The 20,549-nt window shown below is 41.3% G+C and overlaps 2 protein-coding genes across 2 annotated transcripts; both read left to right on the forward strand.

Moving 5' to 3' along the window:
• The first annotated feature begins 552 nt into the window (after window positions 1-552).
• Window positions 553-990, forward strand: cox6c (cytochrome c oxidase subunit 6C). Its single transcript, XM_083918098.1, has one exon. The coding sequence runs from the start codon at window positions 621-623 to the stop codon at window positions 849-851; it is 231 nt and encodes a 76-aa protein (XP_083774224.1). The 5' UTR covers window positions 553-620; the 3' UTR covers window positions 852-990.
• A 4,287-nt stretch (window positions 991-5,277) lies between these two features.
• Window positions 5,278-19,867, forward strand: LOC310950789 (uncharacterized protein). Its single transcript, XM_083918782.1, has 11 exons — window positions 5,278-5,408; window positions 7,694-7,921; window positions 7,998-8,995; window positions 9,992-10,138; window positions 13,713-13,790; window positions 15,341-15,457; window positions 16,292-16,441; window positions 16,613-16,750; window positions 16,923-17,045; window positions 17,795-17,986; window positions 18,996-19,867. Exons 2-11 carry the CDS (start codon window positions 7,750-7,752, stop codon window positions 19,098-19,100), a joined length of 2,220 nt encoding a protein of 739 aa, XP_083774908.1. The 5' UTR covers window positions 5,278-5,408; window positions 7,694-7,749; the 3' UTR covers window positions 19,101-19,867.
• Window positions 19,868-20,549: the final 682 nt, after the last annotated feature.

Below are 20,549 nucleotides of genomic sequence, written 5' to 3' on the forward strand. Positions count from 1 at the left end.
GTTATGCACAATAATTATACACAGTTCCTTTCAGAAAATCAAAGAGCTATTAACAAATCGGCAGGCAAACAACAACATGTACATGTCTGGTGTAGTGGCTCACTCACTGTTACTAGACAGAATTGCGGCAAAATGACAGAAAGGAAATGTGAAAACGGCACGAACAATAAAATCACAAGCACTGAAAGAACAACAGGACCAAGATCTACTAAAGAAAATTCCTAAATTGACAGGATTTTTCAAGGTTGCGGACTCTTCCTCTGTTCTAGTGTGTGTGTGTGTGTGTGTGTGTGGGGGGGGGGGGTTCTGCTAAAGCATGATTAATAATGTAGGGGCCCCAAACAAACAGTAGCCTAGTGGCCCCTGGCCACCTTAATCCGCCACTGGGTCTCTGATAAAGGGGTATCTGTGTGGCAGGCTCTGTCTGAGCTTCTGCACCCCCCTCCCGAGAGTGTGCTCTGATTGGTCGGCTGGTCTGCTCTGCTGTGATTGGCCGACTGCTTATGTTGCGTACCCGGAAATGTCATGCCGCTTACAGTGAATCATTCAGAGCAGCAGCAGCAGCAGCAGATCAGGGTTAACAGCGCGCTGTGTGAAGGTCGTGACTCCAGACTGTCACCATGTCTCTAGCGAAGCCCGTGATGAGGGGTCTGCTGGCGAAGCGTCTGAGGATCCACCTCCCTGTCGCCTTCGCCGTCTCCTTCCTGGCTGCAGCCGCCTGGAAGTACAGCGTGACGGAGCCCAGGAAACAGGCCTACGCCGACTTCTACAAGCAGTACGACTCCGCCAAAGAGTTCAGCGCCATGAAGCAAGCCGGCATCTTTGAGAGCGTGCGGCCCTCTGGAGAGTAAAAACCCAATCTCTTCTTCTTCTTCCCCGTCGTTCATTCCTGTTCCGAGGATGCAGTTCCTTCTTGTCCCCTTGGATGTAACTCACTGCCTTTAACGTGAGCATCGCTATTCTGTGTTGTTCCTCTAAATAAAACATCCCGTTAAAGAGGACCTGTTGTGCTTTCTGTCTTTTATGACCTGTAAATGTTATTAAAATGTTGTGTAGTCATGTTAAAGGACACCCAAACCTTGGCCTACATGCAGAGGCGGATTAATGCACAGGCTGGCCCCAGCTGCAGCCTGGGGCCCCGAGGTTGGACGGACTTATATATTTTTTTAATTTACTAGACTGGGGGGGAAAAACGTGCCTCCTATTTAAGATTTAAAAAAACATTAAAGAAAATAATTTGCTGATTGGAAAAAGGCGTGGGAATGACACGCTATTTCACACAACACAATTCATGATTGCGCGTGTCCTTTCACGTCATTTAGTCTCAATTGACTTGTATTGTGCAGAGATGGCGTTGTCATTTCACGCACAAATGTCATTGAGGGAAAACCCATGTGTTCGTATTTCTCCACCAACTTGCAGAGAAGTGATGGAGCTTTCTGTCAGAGCGCTTTTTTTAAATCAATATTTCATGTGAGGGACGATCATCAGGCAAGATTAAGCTCATTTACCACCTTTTAATCTCAAGTTAATGTTGATTCTTTATTGAGTTGCCTATTAGCGAAATGCTCTGAGAATATATGCTCTAAGCCCTGTGATAGACTGGCGTCCTGTCCAGGGTGTACCCCACCTTTGACCCGATGTCAGCTGGGATCTCACAATAGAAGTGTATGGGGAATTACGTTGGGCGTTAAATGACACGCGAACAGCTTAATATGCGTAGACGTGCCACTCGAAAAGTAATTAAAAGTGGCGTGCTATTTATACGCCCTCCCATGAGACCACGTTGCATTTATCCAATCAGCTGCCATCATGTGGCCAAGTTCATAAGGTCAGTTTTGTTGTCAAATGATGCGTCACTCACTGTTAATAGAAAGTACAGCGGCAAAATGTCAGAAAGGAAATTTTAATCGCAGAGCATGAAAGTGCAAGACCAAGATCTACTAAAGAAACATTTTCAAGGTTGCAGACTTTTCCGTGCTTTTTTTCATATAAAGCATGATTAATAATGTGGGGGGCCCAAACAAACAGTAGCCTAGGGACCCCTGACCACCTTAATCTGCCATCTGCCACTAATCCACCTGCCCACAACGGACCCACAACTGGCCCAACCCATCCCCTCCACCAGGACTGAGCGGAAATATGACCACTAGAGGGCGAAATCACACAACTGACAATAAAGTGTAGGTTTAAAGCTTTTATGTGTTGCAGCAGGGCCCACGGATGATCTGTACTTTGACTGTTGTCATTATGACAGGTGTGTGTGTGTGTGTGTGTGTTGAAGACCGAGCTGTAAAATGACCGTAAAGTTATAAATGCAGAGTACACTCACCTCTTATTCTGTCAGTTTACAGTATACCCACGTATCCTTTTTTCAAAATAATTGTCAAAAGTTGTGCTGGAAATTTTATTTTTGCATGACACAATAATAAAAACATCTAAGTTAACCCACTCCCTTCATGGTTACACACTCATCTACCCAACAGTGCCCCCACCTCATGAACTACCACTACACCACTGATTAAATGTAATATTTGAACTTTGCCACTGGAATTTCTTTTGTGTGTATGTGTGTGTGTGTGTGTGTGTGTGTGTGTGTGTGTGTGTGTGTGTGTAAAACTTGTGGTGCAGACCGTGATATGAAGACCTCAGCTCAAATGTTCCAAGACAGACCCAGCTCTGTGGAGGACGAACATCTGTCTTGACCGGTAGAGGAGGAAGAAAAGTTGAGAGAAAGAGAGAAAAGACAGAGAGCGGGACACTTCGAGAGATGCAAGCAACCACGAAAGTAACAGTAACTTTGATAATATCTACTATAATGTGAACATGACTTATATGTTATAGCAGAATAGTAAGAAACAAGCACAGCTAAGGCGACTGAATATGATAATTATAATAATTATGGTGGCAAATAGGATCAATGATGATCAGTGGTATTAACAGCTGTGATACAGTGAGACATACCACTGATGGTGTTTTCATGGCTACAAATGTTAGAATTTATAAGACTAATGATGGTTTATATGAGTAATAATGATAAGGAAGCATCATGCAGGACCACGGCAGCAGAGACCTGCCCCAAAGTGAGTTAGTTGTGACATAGACACGTCCCAGCCGGTCGTCTCTACCTCATCATTGGAGTTGGAGGGCGGATTTAAAACAGTAGGGGGAGTGTTGAGCCATTTGCAACCCATGAAACACTGATTTTTATACATTTGGTGAGAAATGTCACTATTACCAGCAGCATTAATGTGTTTCATCAACGTAAAGTCACATTATTAAGTTTAAAACATGTTTAAGTGTGAGGCACCTCTTTTAATAAGTAGTCTCAATAAAATAAAACATTAAAATGACATATAGTGAGTTATTTTAGTGATTGCTTCTGTTTTAAATGTCTTTAAACACATTAAAAATGATCTTTAACGCCTCTCTCCTGTTTCATTGTTTAGAGTTTAGATGTTTATGCAGCTTATCCTGAAAACATGTTGGCTTACAGATAATTAAACGTTGCCTCTGACTGTAGAGTACGTTGACTCCTTTGCCCTTTACACATGATTTAAGCAGCATATAGGCGCATCCATCAATCAGACCCATGGATTTCCCTTAATTAACTTTAGGGGTAGAGTTGGGGATTACGAGGTAATAGAGCAAAAGAGAATGTATCCAATTACAAACATATATATAACACATATTTTATGGTTATATAAAATGGGTCTTATCCATTTGTAGTTCAGATTTTTGGTGCATTATTTTGTTAACTGCAGAAATCATGCAAGAAACCTTTATTTTCAGCAGATTTAGTCGGCCACTACTTGACTAGCCTTACTTTTTATCCGGTCTCCTGTTGGTCCGACCAACCTGGCAACCTGAGTGGTGGAATTATGTTTTGTAGTTGCGACTACGATCTTGAGACACTAGATGGCGGAGTTCTGCTCATTCTCCATATTCAACCTTTGAGAAGTATCCACTTTATCTAACAAGAAAAGACGTCATGGGTAACAGTGTAGGCCTATTTCCACATTCATTATTTTATTCCACGTTATATTTTCCACATTTTTATTTACGTCCTTACCAGGTGTTGTTATTTTTAAGCTGATTTTGTTCTGCTTAATGATGCTGCTATAGGCCTAGTCTGCCGGGGGATAATACTTTTCCTGATACTCTGAGCTTCTCTCCTCTCTGTCTGTATCATTCATGTCTCATCAATGCATGTTACTAATTCAACTTCTTCCCCGGAGTTGTTTGTGCTTTGTCGTCTCGCAGGTCTCTGCTGATCGTGGTGGTGCCTGCTGCCGTGGTCCTGCATGACGCTTCCTGCTGCTATTATAATCTATACCTTAGCTGTGCTTGTTTCTACTATTCTGCTGTATTAACTGCCATAACATATATGGTAACGTAAGTTACAATACCACAAGATAAAGTGATGTAGTGGTGATATAAAGTGACAGTGGAGTGTAGCAGCCTTTCTCACCGGAGTAAGTTACAGTCAGTTACAGTAAAGTACAGTGTAACATATAAGTCATATTCACATTACTATAGATATTATTATAGTTACTGGAAGTGTGTCTGTCTCTATCTTTGTGTATGTCTTTGTCTCTCTCTGTCCATCTGTCCGTCTTTCTCTCTTTCTCTCTCCTTTTCTTTCTGTCAAACCGGTGCAGACAGATGTCCGTCCTCCACAGAGCTGGGTCTGTCTGACGTTCCTGTCTGTAATAGTGAAGGTTTTCGTCTCCACCGTACTCTACGGGGGAATTGTTGGGTCTCTGTAAATCATAAATAAGTCATAGAGTGTGGTCTTTACCTACTCTGTAAAGTGTCCTGAGATAACTTTTGTTATGATTTGGCACTATAAATAAAATTTAATTGAATTGATGTCAGCTGGGATCAGCTCCAGCCCCCCCCCCCCGCGACAAGCGGTTGAAGATGGATGGATGGGTGGACATTTTGATTTAGTTATTTATTCTTTTATCCATTCATCCTAATATTTACACATATATTTTCTTATTACTGTACAGATTTAATCTCATTATGGCCCCCTTGTGTCTCCGTATTGGTGTTAATAACTATTGCACTGAGAAGCTGTTAATCCATATTCTACCGTGCAGTGAGGGGGACAACACGACCCCGGTCTCCCCTACCGGGTGTCAGTCCTCGGGTCCCACCCAGTGTTTCCTCCCTTGCGCTCGCGCCGCTGCTCAAAAACAGGTATGACTGGTGACGTCAGCAAGGTGACACCCACCTCTCTTCTTCTTCTTCTGCTGCCGCTGCTGCAGCTGCTCTGCTCCCGGTGGACACTTTTCTTTTTCTTCTGCTTAAACTTCACATTTCTCTCCATGACAATGAGGATTTCTCCCTCGCGTGCCGGACTTTGAACCTTTGTGAGCGCGTGAAGCCCGGAAGACTCAACAGTAAGACTTCATAAATACTTGATATGAGACTAAACTGTGTGTTTGTGAAGCGTTTTAAAGCCAGACTGAACTCTTGTTTTTCTTCACACGCTGGCGTCACTTTCACAATGAATCGCTGCGCTCCGGTCGCTCGAAATAGAAACAGACACACGATAGTTGCGCTGGATGATGAAGAGTTTCCATTTGGAAACACTGTCGCGGGCTGTTTGGGGTCTCCGGAAAAAGAAAACAGCCTTTTTTAAAATTGTAATTGTTGTATTTAAACATCCAAAGGTCGTGGATACCATGTTTTTAAGGTGTAATGGTTTAATAAAGGGTCGCGGAAAGCACATTTCCATGTTAAACTCGTGCGTCACTTGGTCCAAATGCCCAAAGCGCGTCTCTTGTTTGCTTTTGTGAGGCACTGAAAGTTTCATTCATCTGACTGAACTGAGTGAATTCACTGTCAGCGTGGCTCAAGGTCGACGTGTCCCGCCCTGTGGCAAGCTCTACTGTAAACACCCAGCGGCTGTGAGAGAGCTAAACCGGCTGAAACATCCATCCAGGGACGAGGTTAAACAGAATCACAAGTGAGAGCACCAGGGAGACGCTTACCGTGTCAAACCGGGTAGATCAGAGGGCTCAATCCAACTTTTTACCACCTGTGTTTAATGTGAAGAGAATGAAGCCTGAGAAAAAATAAATGAAAACTAATAAACTGCCAGCTGTTCCTCTCTACAGCTTCTTTTCTATAATGCATCATGCTCAGCTTTTCCTGTTTGAATTTGAATTTGAATTTGAGTTTATTTCAGACATGTCAAAAGAATAATACAAAATTAAATGAGTTCACAAATAACAGAAGAAAACTGTAACAGCTATGCCTGAAAAGCAGTAGGAAGATGTTTTCACTTATTTAATCCTACCCCCTTTTTCACAATTCAGTAATTGCTGTAATCGTTATATCATTTATCTACTGTATGCACAACTTCTAAATCTAACTATACAATAATACATTTCCACAGAGAGCCCCACTCAGACATCTCTCCATTGCACGCTTCATTGATTTCTTTTTATGTTCGTGTCATGCATACAAAGTGCCCAACCCTCATGGATTTACAAGACAAACACACACACACACACACACACACACACACACACACACACACACACACACACACACACACACACACACACAAAAGAAATTCCCAGGGCAATGTTCAAATATTACATTTAATCAGTGGTTTAGTGGTAGTTCATGAGGTGGGGGCACTGTTAAGTAGATGAGTGGGTAAACTTACATGTTTTTATTATTGTGTCATGCAAAAATAATATGTCCAGCACAACTATTGACAATTATTTTGAAAAAAGGATACGTGGGTATACTGTAAACTGACAGAATAAGAGGTGAGTGCACTCTGCATTTATAACTTTATGGTCATTTTACAGCTCTGTCTTCAAAAAAATGTTCTGTCTATCCTCGCAGGCTTGACAAATAAAATACAGCTACAAAGTAAGTGCCCTTCCTGAAGCACAACTCACATTTCTCGTATTAAATCAACATAAATGGAGGTAATTCTAGTATTTAAAAAAAAGTATGTCCCTTATGTCCAGGCAGACAGGAAAGTAAAGCAAAAAAAGAAACTCACACAACAAAGTGTGTCCTCCTCACTTTTCGTCTGTTCCTGCGCGTAACAGGATCTCTGACTTTTTTATAGTTTAGACTTTTCTCAAAAAAAATCCGTTATCAAAATAGTTGCAGATTAATTTAATAGTTGATAGCTATTAAATGCATCCCTCTTTGTTCCTGCTTTAAAGGTCCCATACTATGCTCATTTTTTTAGGTTCATACTTTTATTTTGTGTTTCTACTGGAGGGTGTTTCCCTGCTTTAATGTTCAAAAACACATTATTTTTCTCACACTGTCTTTCTGCATATACCTGTATTCACCCTCTGTCTGAAACGCTCCGTCTTAGCGTCTGTCTCTTTAGGCCCGTCTGCTCTGATTGGTCTGTGTTTCTTGAACTTCCACATCTGCGCTCTCTGCGTCTCAGCTCTTTCATTGCAGCCTGAGAATGACCGTTAAAGCACTTTATATATAGCATAGTTGTGACATCTCAACCGTACACAGGACATCAAGTCCTGACGGCTCATTCAAGGACACAGTTTCTGAATACGAGCTGGGTGCATTTCTCTGTAGATTGAGTGTTTTGATACTTTCAAAGTGTTTATATAGCACCTTGTCCTGATTTCTAATCAAAAATAAATGAAAATCTCCCTTTTTACATAATGGGACCTTTCATTCACAGAGAATTACCAGCATCTGTCGGACAACAAGGGGGATAGTATCATCCCTCTGTCCAGGATGTCCTCCAGAGGTAAAAATGACTTGTGCCGACTGTGTGGCGGTGCTCTCCAGGGCAACCAAAGGCGGTGGTTGTTTGGGGGCCAAAATAAGAAGACAGGTCAGCCTCAGACCCCGACAGAGTCTCTGAGAGGAGGCAGTGTGTCTTTGTCCTCGCAGAGCAGCCCCTGGGGTGAGTCTGGAGCACAAAGAAATAAAGAAAGGTTTACAGAGAGAGTCAGATGCTAACTTTCTTTTACCCTTCACAGGCAGCACGTTATCTCTGGGTTCCTCGGTGTCCCTCTCCAAGTCCCAGCTCTCCCTGTCCTCTTCGTCCAAGGGGATAGATCTGCTATCGGTGTTGACTCACATACTGGGGCAGCCTGTGCCACGAAGCAGCGGGCAGGGGGAGTTTGTGTGCGGCAAATGCGTGAGCGTCCTCGAGCGGGTATTCAAGTTCGACTCGGTGATAGCCAGGGTGAGGGTGCTCTCATCCGAGAGGCTTCAGAAGCTGACGCAGGAGAGGGACAAGATCAGACAGTGGGTTCGCCAAAGCTACCGGCAGAGACATCCGCGGGGCTCCCAGAGCAGGGGCAGCACCAGCGAGGAGGATGGAGAAACGGAGAAGGAGGGCTACAGGGAGATGCTGAAAGAGAATATGGCGCTCTCAGAGTACGAGTGCTGGTCAGAGAAGTGGGACACGTGCCCGTATTTCATAAGAACGGGTAAAAGATGCAGAAAGGGCAAAGGGTGTGAAGGCTGTGATTCTTTACGGGTGTCCGACTCGGATTATGAGTCTGTTTGCGGGGTTCCTCGCCGCTTGCCTTTCCAACCCTTTTCCCCGTTGGGGCTGTCGCGGGACAAGTCCCAGAGCATGCCCCTCCACTGGCAGAGGGTGTCATCTTTCAGCTCCAGCCCGTCTTCACTGGCGGGGTCCACTCTCTCCTTACAAGCATCTTCCCGCACTGAGTCCATTCAGTCTCTGGACTCTCTTGATGGCAACGACCCGTTTGACTCCCCGAGCGTTCAGTCGGCCAACTTTGTGCTGAAGGAGCTGAGGAGTATCGAAGGGAAGCCGGTCACTTCGCCATCAGGGAGTAGGATCCCAGTTCTGGGCAGGAAGTACTCAGGAAAGGTTGGAGAGATGGCTTCGCCCTCGGTGAACAGGGTGCTGCTCTTTGTGGAGAACGGAGGGGAGGAAATGGATGAAGAGGACGGGGATGTCCTATCGGAGCTGAGGGATGAGTTCATGCCTCTGCATCGAGAGGTGAGTGTTTTCAGTCCTGTCTGAGCATGCCATCGACGATTAACATGTTCTGTATGTATAATGTGTGAATGGATGAACTCTAGACAGATGTGTGTGCTGTTAATATTGACACAGTGTGCTGCAATAGGTAATCCGGGATCAGCCGAGGTCAGTCCAACAGTCCAACAACATTTGAACTACACATTTCACATTTTACTGAATAATTAGGGCCTGATCAATTTGGAATTTATGAGACCGATACAAAAGGATTGTGCACCGCTTTTGCACCAGTATGAAGGTATAACCAGTAAAGTGTTCAAAAGGCTGCTTTCTTAAACTAATAACTTTATTTAATATGATTTATTATACGTACAATGCATAACATTGTCAACCAATTCTAGAAATGAACAATGAGAAAATAAAGTGAAAAAAGCAAATAAACATCATGCTCAGTAAGAGTAGATAACTAACCATTTAGATAAAGAATAATTATACATGAATTAAATATATAAATAGTCCTGTATGCTCAGTATTAAATGCTCAATTGCTTACAGTTTAAAAAAAATAATAATAATAATAAAATAGATGGCTAAATCGTTGTGTGTTCAGTATCAGTCAATTGCTGTCAATTTAAATAAAGAATAAATAAAAACAAATAGCTGTATGGCAGCCTTTCTAAATCACCCAGAGCATTTTTTCTGTATTATATGTTCAATTCAATTTTATTCATAGTGCCAAATCATAACAAAAGTTATCTCAGGACACTTTACAGAGTAGGTAAAGACCACACTCTATGACTTATTTATGATTTACAGAGACCCAACAATTCCCCCGTAGAGTACGGTGGCAACGAAAACCTTCTCTATAACAGACAGGAACGTCAGACAGACCCAGCTCTGTGGAGGACGGCCATCTGTCTTTTTCTTATCGGCTATATACACTGACGTCTCTATGATGTCATCACGATAAATGATACCACTACCCACAAGTTTACTATGAAATCATTTGTGATTTCAGAGCACAACTGGCAAAGTTCACCACGCTGTCAGGGACCTGCGAGGCCAGCTGGACCAAGCTGCGTCCCGCATCAGGACCCTGGAGGCCGAGCTTAAACACGGGAGGAGCAAAACAACGGCAGCCAACGGATCAGAAGACTGGGCCCCTGTAAGTATTCACACTCTCTCCATTTAAAGACACTTAATGTTGAAGGAGAAGTTACAAAGGTTACAAAAGCACACTACTTTTTTAAAGCCCACTAATTAAAGGGCACCGTGTTTAAAGTGTGCCCTAAAACATTGGTCAGGTGCCCATATCTTGAAACATGGTTTGCATGCTGCAATCATCACTCCTGGTCTATCAAACCACACATTCTCACCTTTACACATGGGTTAAACAAATGAGATATAACCTGTTCGTAGGTGAGCTTGAGAGTTGCTGGAAGGCCTCATTATTATTATTATTGTTTTGACATTTGGATAGAGCCAGACTAGCTTTGTTTCAGGTCTCTATGCTAAGCTAATCTAACCAGTTGCTGGCTGTAGCTTCCTATTTAATGAAAAGATATGAGAGTGGTATCAAGGGATGTTGGGATTATGTTTATTTGTGTGTGAGAGTTGTGTCACTCACCTGGGCCGTTAAGAAAAAGAGCTGTAAAAATGTCAGCGGGAACCAAGCGATCCCAGCTTTACATCTGCTAAAAAGCACCTTTAATCCGCAGCGTTGAAGCATTTTGGATTTCTGTAATATAAACCAGGGTGTTGTTGTTGTTGTTGTTGTCAAAATGACTGCAAAGAGTCCAACACTTCCAGCATATCCGAGATAATCATCCACCCCTTTTTATGTCCGAGTCAAAGTAAAAAAATAGGTTACTAAGCCGAACCAAAACAGTTTAAACTCGCCCAGAGTAGTTCACACAACGTGTTACTGTTTACTTTAAGGATCTCCTGGAGATACGTAGTAGTTACCTGGATGTTATTGCAGCTCAATGAGTACGTGCAGATCCCTCTATTTTCACTTTAAAGTATGTTTTATGTGCCGGACCACAACAACCACGACAATAATAAATTCCTAGCCTGGAAATCCAACGAATCTGCCAAACTCAAGTTGCACTTGTTCTGGCTTCTCTCCCGTTCAGACAGATTTCCAGTCGCCCTGGCCCTGTGCCGACCAATCACAACTGTTTATCTCATGTGGGGCGGGTTTAAGGCGATGACTGACAGCGTCACCGTCCAGTCCGCAGGTCCGTTCAGCGCAGTTTTTCAGGCTCAGGAAACTCAGATCAAACTGTCGAAGTAGACAGCTCTGATCAAATATGACTCGATATTATGTTACAGCGTTGTCTATTTCTCGCATAAATGTTTTCAGAAATGCATTATAGTGAACTGTTGAGCTGTAATTAGAGAAAGTTTGTTACTCAGTTGGCATTGTTTTCCACTGAGCAAGCACCACCCTTTCGTTGCTGTGATTGGCTGTAGGTCTAAAAGGAGTTTGCAATCAGTCTGGTGATGTCAGGCTAATAATTTCCCTGATTTAATAATCATGAAAACCGGGAAATTTCCTCTCACTGTAATTGTGATACCAATGGGACATCCCTGGTTGTATCAGTCTTCTAACTCAGCTGCAGATGTGTGTTTCACTAAACTTCTCTTTCATGAAATGAACGATATATCTGAAATATCAGTCAGTGAAGTTATGCGCTAACAGACTAACACGGTTGTTATTTTTGACGAGTGATCATGGTAGGTTATGCCTCCTAATCATTTTTTCTTCTACACAAGAAAAGCAGGTTTATTACACAATGCAACATCGCACAGCAGCTCCTGCGTCACACATCCAAACAGCTCCATAAACCACTCTGGGAATGTTGACCGAGCACAAATACAGTGTTATGAAAGGCCTGGAGGGCGGCTGTACCGTGTTTCTGGTGAAGGGTGTGTCCCTGTTCCCTCCTTTACAGGTGTAGATAAAGAGAGAGAGACACACACACACACACACACACACACACACACACACACACACACACACACACACACACACACACACACACACACACACACACACACACACACACACACACACACACACACACACACACACACACACACACACACACACACACACACACACACACACACACATACAGCCTCTCTCTGGAATCCTCCCTGACCGGTGGAGTTTGCCGCGGGCTCATTCGTCTTATGATAGAGGATATCATCTAAAAGTGTCTCATCTGCTTTGTCCACATGACCTGGTCTCGGCTCGTCTGTCAGCGTTTAATATTGGTAATAATTACTGTAAGGTATTTGGGAGTAGCTGGCAGCAGGTTTAAACATTTAAGTGTTCAGAACCTGTAGGAACAGATCTCGTCATCAACGTATTTGTCAGCTTGGCTGTGATTCACAGTGCATTACCACCATCTTATTAAGAGCTTATTAAAAGGCAGCCAAAGCCACAGAAACAATTATAACCTCATACATTTGTTGAAATTTATAGCCTGCTGAGCATTATGGGCAGTGCTTGTATGGGCTAGTTTTGTACTGAACATACTAACAACAATGTGCTACTGAACTGAAGACGGTGGACATTACGGCGTATGAGCTGCGACACGTTCACTCTTCTTAGCTCGGGGAAAAGGGGGAACAAACCATGTCACCACACAAGAAAATATTATTTGACTAGCAGTAATGCTTATTGTCATTATCCATTCATCTTTGGATACTTTTTTAGGTTTCATCTTTAAAATGTTAAATATAGGGAGAAATCATCACGTTTCCAAAGAGTCCAGGGTTGTAAGGTGTGAAAATTGATTATCGATTATATTATTATTGGTTATCATACCATAAACATTTGCATCTGTTTTCAGTAAGGAGACTTTATACGCACAATTTTATAAAAATAAAAAGGTATTCAAGTTTCCATTATAGTAAAGCTTTTGTTCAACAAAAGAAAAAACCCTGATTTTATTCCATTTATGGTCACTGTACCTGATAACTTAATAACAATACCATGTACTGTGATACTGTGAAACCGTACAGTTATAACCCTAAGAGAAGCCACTTCAGATTTCTTTAGTTTCTATTTGAAACTCCATTTTTAAAGATGTTAAAGTCGAGAAACGCTATAAAAACTGTTTAAGTCAAGAGGCTGGAACCAGAGAACAGATTACGTTTTTGCTTGATAAATGACTTAAAGCTACTCTAAATAATATTTCTGTATTAATGGATCAAATTCTTTTTGAAAGGGTTGTTTCCTAGTGATCTGCTGCTGCGTTATAAACCTTCCAGGCCTCTCTGATCACCTATGACACGTGTTATAAAGGTCTCAAAAAGCTTATGTATCATAGTAGCACAAATATAAAAGAAAAATTAAAAAGACCCCGTAAAGCTGCAACTAAGAGTCGATTAATGAAGTGACTAAAAGAAAACTGATACAACAATTTTTAAGTCATTTTTCAAGCAAACATCTGATGGTTTCTCAACCGGAAGTGTTTGTTTCTTTGCTTGTCAAGTCAAGTCAAATGTATTTATATAGCACATTTCATACGACAAGCGTGAACTCAATGGGCTTCAATTTCTGTGCTGTGTTAAAACATGTAAATGTAATATATTTGGGTTTGTTGGACATGCTCCACTATTCCCTGGTGTTTTGAATAGCTGTTTGTTATTGTAATAGGATCCGGAGTGTATTTTATTCAGCCCTACTCCCGGATCTGTTTGACTTGTGTCCCTCTTTCCTCCAGTTGCTCCAGGAGGAGGGTGGCAGCTCCCTGCTGCAGAGCCTCGGTCACTCCCTGCACAGCCGGGAGCGTCTGATCCAGGTGGGTGAGGCGATGAGGGGAGACAGGACTCAGTCATGCACACAGCGCTGGGATCTGCTGCTGCTGCAGCTCTGGCTCAAAGCTCAAAGCTCACAGGAATGTTGTTTGTCTTTTGAAGTCACTGTACTATTGTTAAAGTGACAGAGCCAAAACTGCATTCACTTTGTCTCTTCACCACCCGTGACACTGACGCATGTTTTCTTAAGGTTTGACCATGATTGCCCTTATTTTTAGCCACTGGGTAGGTTGATGATTTACAGCAGGAATTTTAATGGACTGTTGAACTTATCGTGAGACACTCTGGATGAACATAAGAGCTAAATGGCTAAAGCAAAGAGGACTGCCACATCAGAAAGATGACGAGACACTTTATCTGAAACAACAGTGCTGGAATGAGTTAAAGATTATCAGTTAGTGACTGAATAACAAAGTGTTACACTTTTACTTGTAGTTTTATATTTCTGCCAGACTCTTAGCTTCTTTTATGTGATGAAGATAAGAAGTTTAGCACCACACATTATTTTGTTATTATTTTGCACAGAGCCAGGCTAGCTGTCTCCCCGTCTTTGTGCTGCTGGCTGTAGCCTCATATTTAACGCACAAATACAAGTGGCTTCAATGTTTTTATATTACTTTTGCCAAGAAAGCAAATAAGCATATGTCTCTAAATGTCCAACTACTACTAAAATATTCAAACACTCCAGGTGTTTTTTTTAAACATGCATACAACTAGCTTACAAAAATACAGTATGCTCACATCGGAGATCAGCTGTTTATGTACACTGAACACTGAGTTAGATCAGGGGCTCCCAAACTTTTTCAGCTCCAGACTCAGGAAAGAAATTTGTCGTATCCCTGGGACACAAACGTACACTAATACATCATGAGCGTGGACACATTTTTCAGGTCAAGGTTTGCGAGAAGAGAGAAATAGTCGGTGTAAACAGTCCTGCACACAACATCTGATCTGAACAGACCAGCACAGCGAAAATGAAAGCTCTTTATTAGCTCTTCTATAAGGAAAATTAATTCACATATCATAGCATTTTACCCCGCCGACTGACGACCCAATAAAAATGTGTCTGCAATCCATTTTCAGTCCATAGTCACATTAATTAAATGTATTCTATATAAAAAGAAAACAATTCTTGCATTGCATTCTCCTAAATCTTTATAATGTTAGAACAAAATGTCACTGCAACATTGTCAGAAGTTAATTTTTCCATTTCCTCAGAGCAACAACTCTGAGTGTTTTGCTTTTAAACAGATTTTAGTTTCAGGTTGAGTCTACAAGTGATGAGTGCAGCTCTAGGTTTATGACTGCAGTGGTTTCCATTTGCATGTATATCAGCTTGGCTCTGGCTTCTTCAGTATGTGAACACACGGGTTATTATGGCTCTGTGTGATGATTTATGCTTAAAATGACCTTTTCATTTGACAAAGATCTGCACTCACACATGTGTTGAATCTTTAAACTCTCACCCAACAGTGCTATTAGATGAGTGCGTTTGCTATTTTGGACTAACGGACAGATGTGTCCTCTCTTCCAGGAGTGCATGGGTCTGATCAGAAGGCTGTGTGTGGAGGAGGGAGCAGGGAGCGAACTGGCAAACAAGCTGACTGAAAAACTGACTGAGAACCTGAAAGAAACTCAATCTGTCAACAAGGTTAGAGCTGCCACTGTCCTCTACATCCTGATTGTTGACATGCTTAGTGCTGAGTCAGACTCTCTCTGAGGCAGAGCAGGTATTTGCATGAGCAGACAGACTTTTGCTGATAGTCATCAGACTCATGGCTGCTGTCCCTGAAGGTTTTTTTGTATTCGCAGTGCAGGTCTTGTGATTGGTTTTTGTTTTTTTTATCTCTGGCCTGCAGGAAGTTTTAACAGTCTAGCAGCAGCATGTCAGCAATTTCCTCCAAATTACACACTGCGTTTTGATTTTTGACTCCGTTGTTTCTATTATTATAAGATCAACATCTTGGGTTTCATGCTGATTCATTCGTTTTCTTTTGCTTATTCGGTTCCAAGTTGCATTAATTTCATTATTCATATCATTACAATTTGTTGCAATCACGATAAGATTACAGTTGAAAACAGACACGTTTGTTGTAAGATAGTCACCATTATTTCAGGCTATGTTAGCTCTTTGGTCACTTCTTTTTATTTACGTCAGTGTATTTATTTTTATTACACCTGTTTCTGTTTGGGTAGTACTGCGAGTATTGTAGGATTACCTGTAACAAAATGTGAAGTATGTGTTTATTATGAAAATCATTATTACTATTGATGAATTAATGTCATTTTTCATAATGGACACAAAAGTGGTAACAGGTGTAATTGTATAGGCATCTCCTCCTCTGAATAACATGTGATCAGCATCAATCATGCCATTGTCAAAATAGTTAATGATACATATTCTGTCTATCGATGAGCTCTTTCAGCTCTACAGAGGTTGTATTTTCATCTGTATTGGATGTCTCAAATGTTTTGTGGTCTGTAGGCTGCCCTGCTGACTTTAAGGTCTGAAGTGTCTGAGAACGAGAAGAGCACGGAGAAAGAGATCGAGTCACTGAGGAAGGCTGGCAGAGGCCGAGAGAGAGACCTCGACACACTCAACACCGTGCTGCAGTGCAACCAGGATATTATCAGCGTACGAACGCACACAAGTTACAAACCAGGGATAGAGTTGCATGCATTGTAGATTAAAATACACACACGTTCTCACTCCGTTCATTGACCGTGTATATTTGCACTTTGCACAGTTCCCTCTGCGTGCATTTGAAGCTTATTTAGATAGACCTTTATTTTGACCTTGCTCCAGGAACTGCGAGTGGCTCTGGGGGAGAAGGAGCGACAGCTGAAGGAGGTGGAGAAAGAGAGGGAGGTGTGGAGACAGAGGGACCAGGCCCTCGCGACTGTCCTGCAGGAGAAGGAGGCTCTGCTCCAGAAAGATGTGCAGGTACAAGGGCGCCCTTTCTGTGGGGGCTACATGGCTCCCTCACTTTTCAAAGGAATATAAACACAAGTGTTCGTTTAATGTCTTCCACCTTCAAAATAAAGTTGTAGAGATTTAATTCTCTCTGTATTATTTAATTAAGGGAAAAGTGTTACAACATGTTGTGTTCCTTCAGGCTCTCTCCGACTCTGTGATCGGTAAGAGGTTGGCAGGGGACCGAGAGGGAAACAGCGCCACCTTGTGCACGGAGGTCACCAAACTCACCAAAGCCCTGCAGGAGTCCCAGGACATAGTGCAGGTGAGATGTAAGCACGAGGAGAGGATTTCAAAGTTTTATCAATTTAAGAGAAGCTGTAGAAAAAAGCTGAGAAGTGAAGGATGAATTTCCACCTGCAAGTTTTTGCAACATTGCATATAGATTTATATAGATTTATATATTTTAAGATTAACACAATAGCATATCCTAAATGTTTGTCCAATAAAAGACCATAAGACAAAATGGGTCAGTGAGTACAGAGCTGAGCAACTGTTAACAGACTTTTTAAACAATGTATTGTTTTAGTAACAGTATCAGTGACCAGATGGTATAATAATTAAATATTATAATTCGTTTTTTTAATTAAATAGTTAGGTCTCATTCCAAGTTGGGTGGGCATTTTAAAAATATTTTTTGAAATTTCACGATTAAGCAATTAATTAAAAATAATGTAAAGATTATAGCTAATTCAACTATAGTTAATTGCAATACAGTCATAATTGAACAGTGGCTGGAATGAAGTACAACAAACTACTTATAGAACAAATTTTTTTACACTTTTGTTTTGAAATGAAAATGAAAAAATGTTAATGAGTGAGCTTCAGAGGTGTTTGAAGGCAGCTTTAGTTACCTTTGTTCAGACTGTTCCCAGGGTTAATGTGAAGATAGGGTAAAGTTAATTCATCCCACATCGAGGAAACTCATGTTAAACCAAGAACCTGCAACGGTGAAAGACAAAGAAACAAGTCCCAGCCTCTGTAACTATTCCTCCTTCTTCTTTTTTCCTCCAGAATCAGCAGGAGAGTCACGTTCAGACTGTGTCCTCTCTGACGGATCAACTCAAAGACACTCGGCGGGAGCTGAGGGAGAAAGAGAAGGAGAAGAAGGAGGCTGACAGACTCTGGCAGCACAACAGGGAGGACCGAGAGAGAGAGGAGAGGAAACTCAGGGACAGCCTGGAGAAGAGAGACAAACTCATAGAGGTAAATCCGAAATCTGCTGCTTATTGTCTCCATATTTAGTGCGTGCATGTTGACAAGGAACACATCCGTCCGTGTTACCACAGTTTAAACACTGGAAACAGAGCCATATCAACTCTTGAGGGAATAAATAACTCCCAAATAGGAAATATCAAATAGCAGTATTGCATCACAGTGTTCACCTCTCCTCCTTCCTGAGCCCCCAAAACGAATAAGACATAAAACATACCATTGTATAAGTAGCTTACAGGCTTTGGTGGCATCAAGGTATTACGGTATACCATCCAGGTATGATTGACGTCTCTGGTATGATTTTCAAAACCGTCAAAAACACAGACCCTCCTCTTTCTATTAAACATATAAAGAGATGATCTGTCAAAGGGATGTTTTATAGTGCACAGTGCTTAAAGTCTCTCTCTCTCTCTCTCTCTCTCTCTCTCTCTCTCTCTCTCTCTCTCTCTCTCTCTCTCTCTATATGTATATATATATATATATGTATATATATATATATATGTATATATATATATATATATTTGTCTCTCTCCTCCAGGCTGTCCCTGAGTTTCCTCTCTCTCTCTCTCTCGGTCCTCCCTGTTGTGCTGCCAGAGTCTGTCAGCCTCCTTCTTCTACTTCTCTTTCTATATATATATATATATATATATCTATAGATATATATATATATAGTATGTATATGGCTGACTTATTTTGACAACGAGTAGTAAAAATTGTTAATGAAAGGATTATTACAGGAGCTTTTTTACTGTTTACAACTGGGGCAGCCATCTTTAATGTCAACAGTCAGTCAACTTGCCTGCTGTAGCCAACATGCGCTGGATCCCAACCTTCAGTCAAGGATATTATGTATTCGTCTTATTGTGTTGTATTGTTTTATTGTACATAGCCTATGAAAAGACAGAAAAGAAACATTAAATACATCCTGCTAACAAGTATTCTGTGAGAAATGAATATGTGGTGATGCTGACTGAGGTCTTTATGTTTTTCTGCAACGCAGCAAATCCTGTTGGATGCTGAGGAGCGCGACCACATGTTCAGAGAGCTGCAGCAGAACCTGCAGAACAAACGAGAACCTCTGACCGCTGTAAAACACACACTGTGACGGAGGACGACGACGACGACGTACACACGAGCTGCAAACTAACTGCACAGAGACCGAAGACTACTTTTTGCACTTTCTGCACCACCTTTTTCGCCTCTTCAGCGTATTTATCGTGGTGTACATCGAGTCTTTATATTTATCTCTCTAAGGTTTTTGAGGTTTGTATTTGCAGACCTGCCTTGTTTCGGCAATTTTCCACAATTACTACTGAACTCTCTGGAGGGAATCAGCAATTTCAGCCTTAAGAGAGTCAGACAGTCTGATTGTTTTCAGTGAGGGGAGGTGTCAGTTGCTTAATACTTGATTTCAAAGTCGCCAGATTACTGTATTTAGTAATGTTTTGAATGTAATGGGTCTAATGGTCAGACAGTGATTAGATTTCATTCCATACAGTGGGATTGCTGAATCAAACATTTCTGAATGGTGTGATTGTTAGTGGATCTGAGTGGCATTTCTTTTGTCCTTTAGTATGAAATTACGTGAAATCTGGATTTCCTCCTCTGTGAATCGTTTTGACTGTTTGTTTGTTCACGTCCTCGGTACAGAACTGTCTTTTTTGTTTTTGTTTACAGTGCTATCTTGGCACTAGTGGAGAGGAAGACTCGGGACCAAACTAATATTTTTAACTGCTTTCATTTTGTGCTTTTATGCATCTCTTTTTTCCCCTTTTTGAACTATTCTCAATCATCCTCAATGTTTACATGTCTTATATTTGTAGTCTGGGACTTTATTACTGGAAACATTTTCTTTCTTTTAGCTCAAGAGAATTAAACACTCTGATTTCAAATTACATATGTCTGCAGACAGTTATTGCATTATATCATGCATGCTTGGTGACTAAATATGATCTTCAAACTACTGCAGTGCAGTTACAAAAGTGTTTCCCCACCATGTTTTTAATGCGTTTCAATGCAGGACTTTTACTTTTTACTTTAACGAAGAGTAAATGTATTCTGTGGTATATAGTTTATTTAATTACATGCCCTTACACCATCATAAACTCAGTTTTTGGTGTAGAATAATAAGCTATATAATCTACAGCAGTAAAATGCAACATACTGTAGGTCTACACATTAATGCAGCATATTCATCAAGAAGTCATATACAGGGTTCATACAGGTGCTTGAAAGCCTTGAAAATGCTTGAATTTTAATGTGTTTTCAAGGTTTGAAAAGTGCTTGAATTTTGGAAAAAGTGCTTGAAAATGTATCCACATTTCTTTTTACAACAAATAGCTATAGAATAGAAATATAATTCAAACAACTCTAGTCGGTTGTGACATAATTCCATCTCCTTTAACACGATTTACATTTTAAAAAGTGAAATAATTTTAAATATCTATGTGTATTTGTAGAGATGTAATTTACCACAGCTGTAAGGTGCTGGGAAAGCTTGAACATGGACCTTGAAAGTGCTTGATTTTGACTTTGGAAAAGGTGTACAAACCCT

The sequence above is a fragment of the Echiichthys vipera genome, assembly GCF_963691815.1.
Source record: "Echiichthys vipera genome assembly, chromosome: 8".
NCBI lineage: Eukaryota > Metazoa > Chordata > Actinopteri > Perciformes > Trachinidae > Echiichthys > Echiichthys vipera.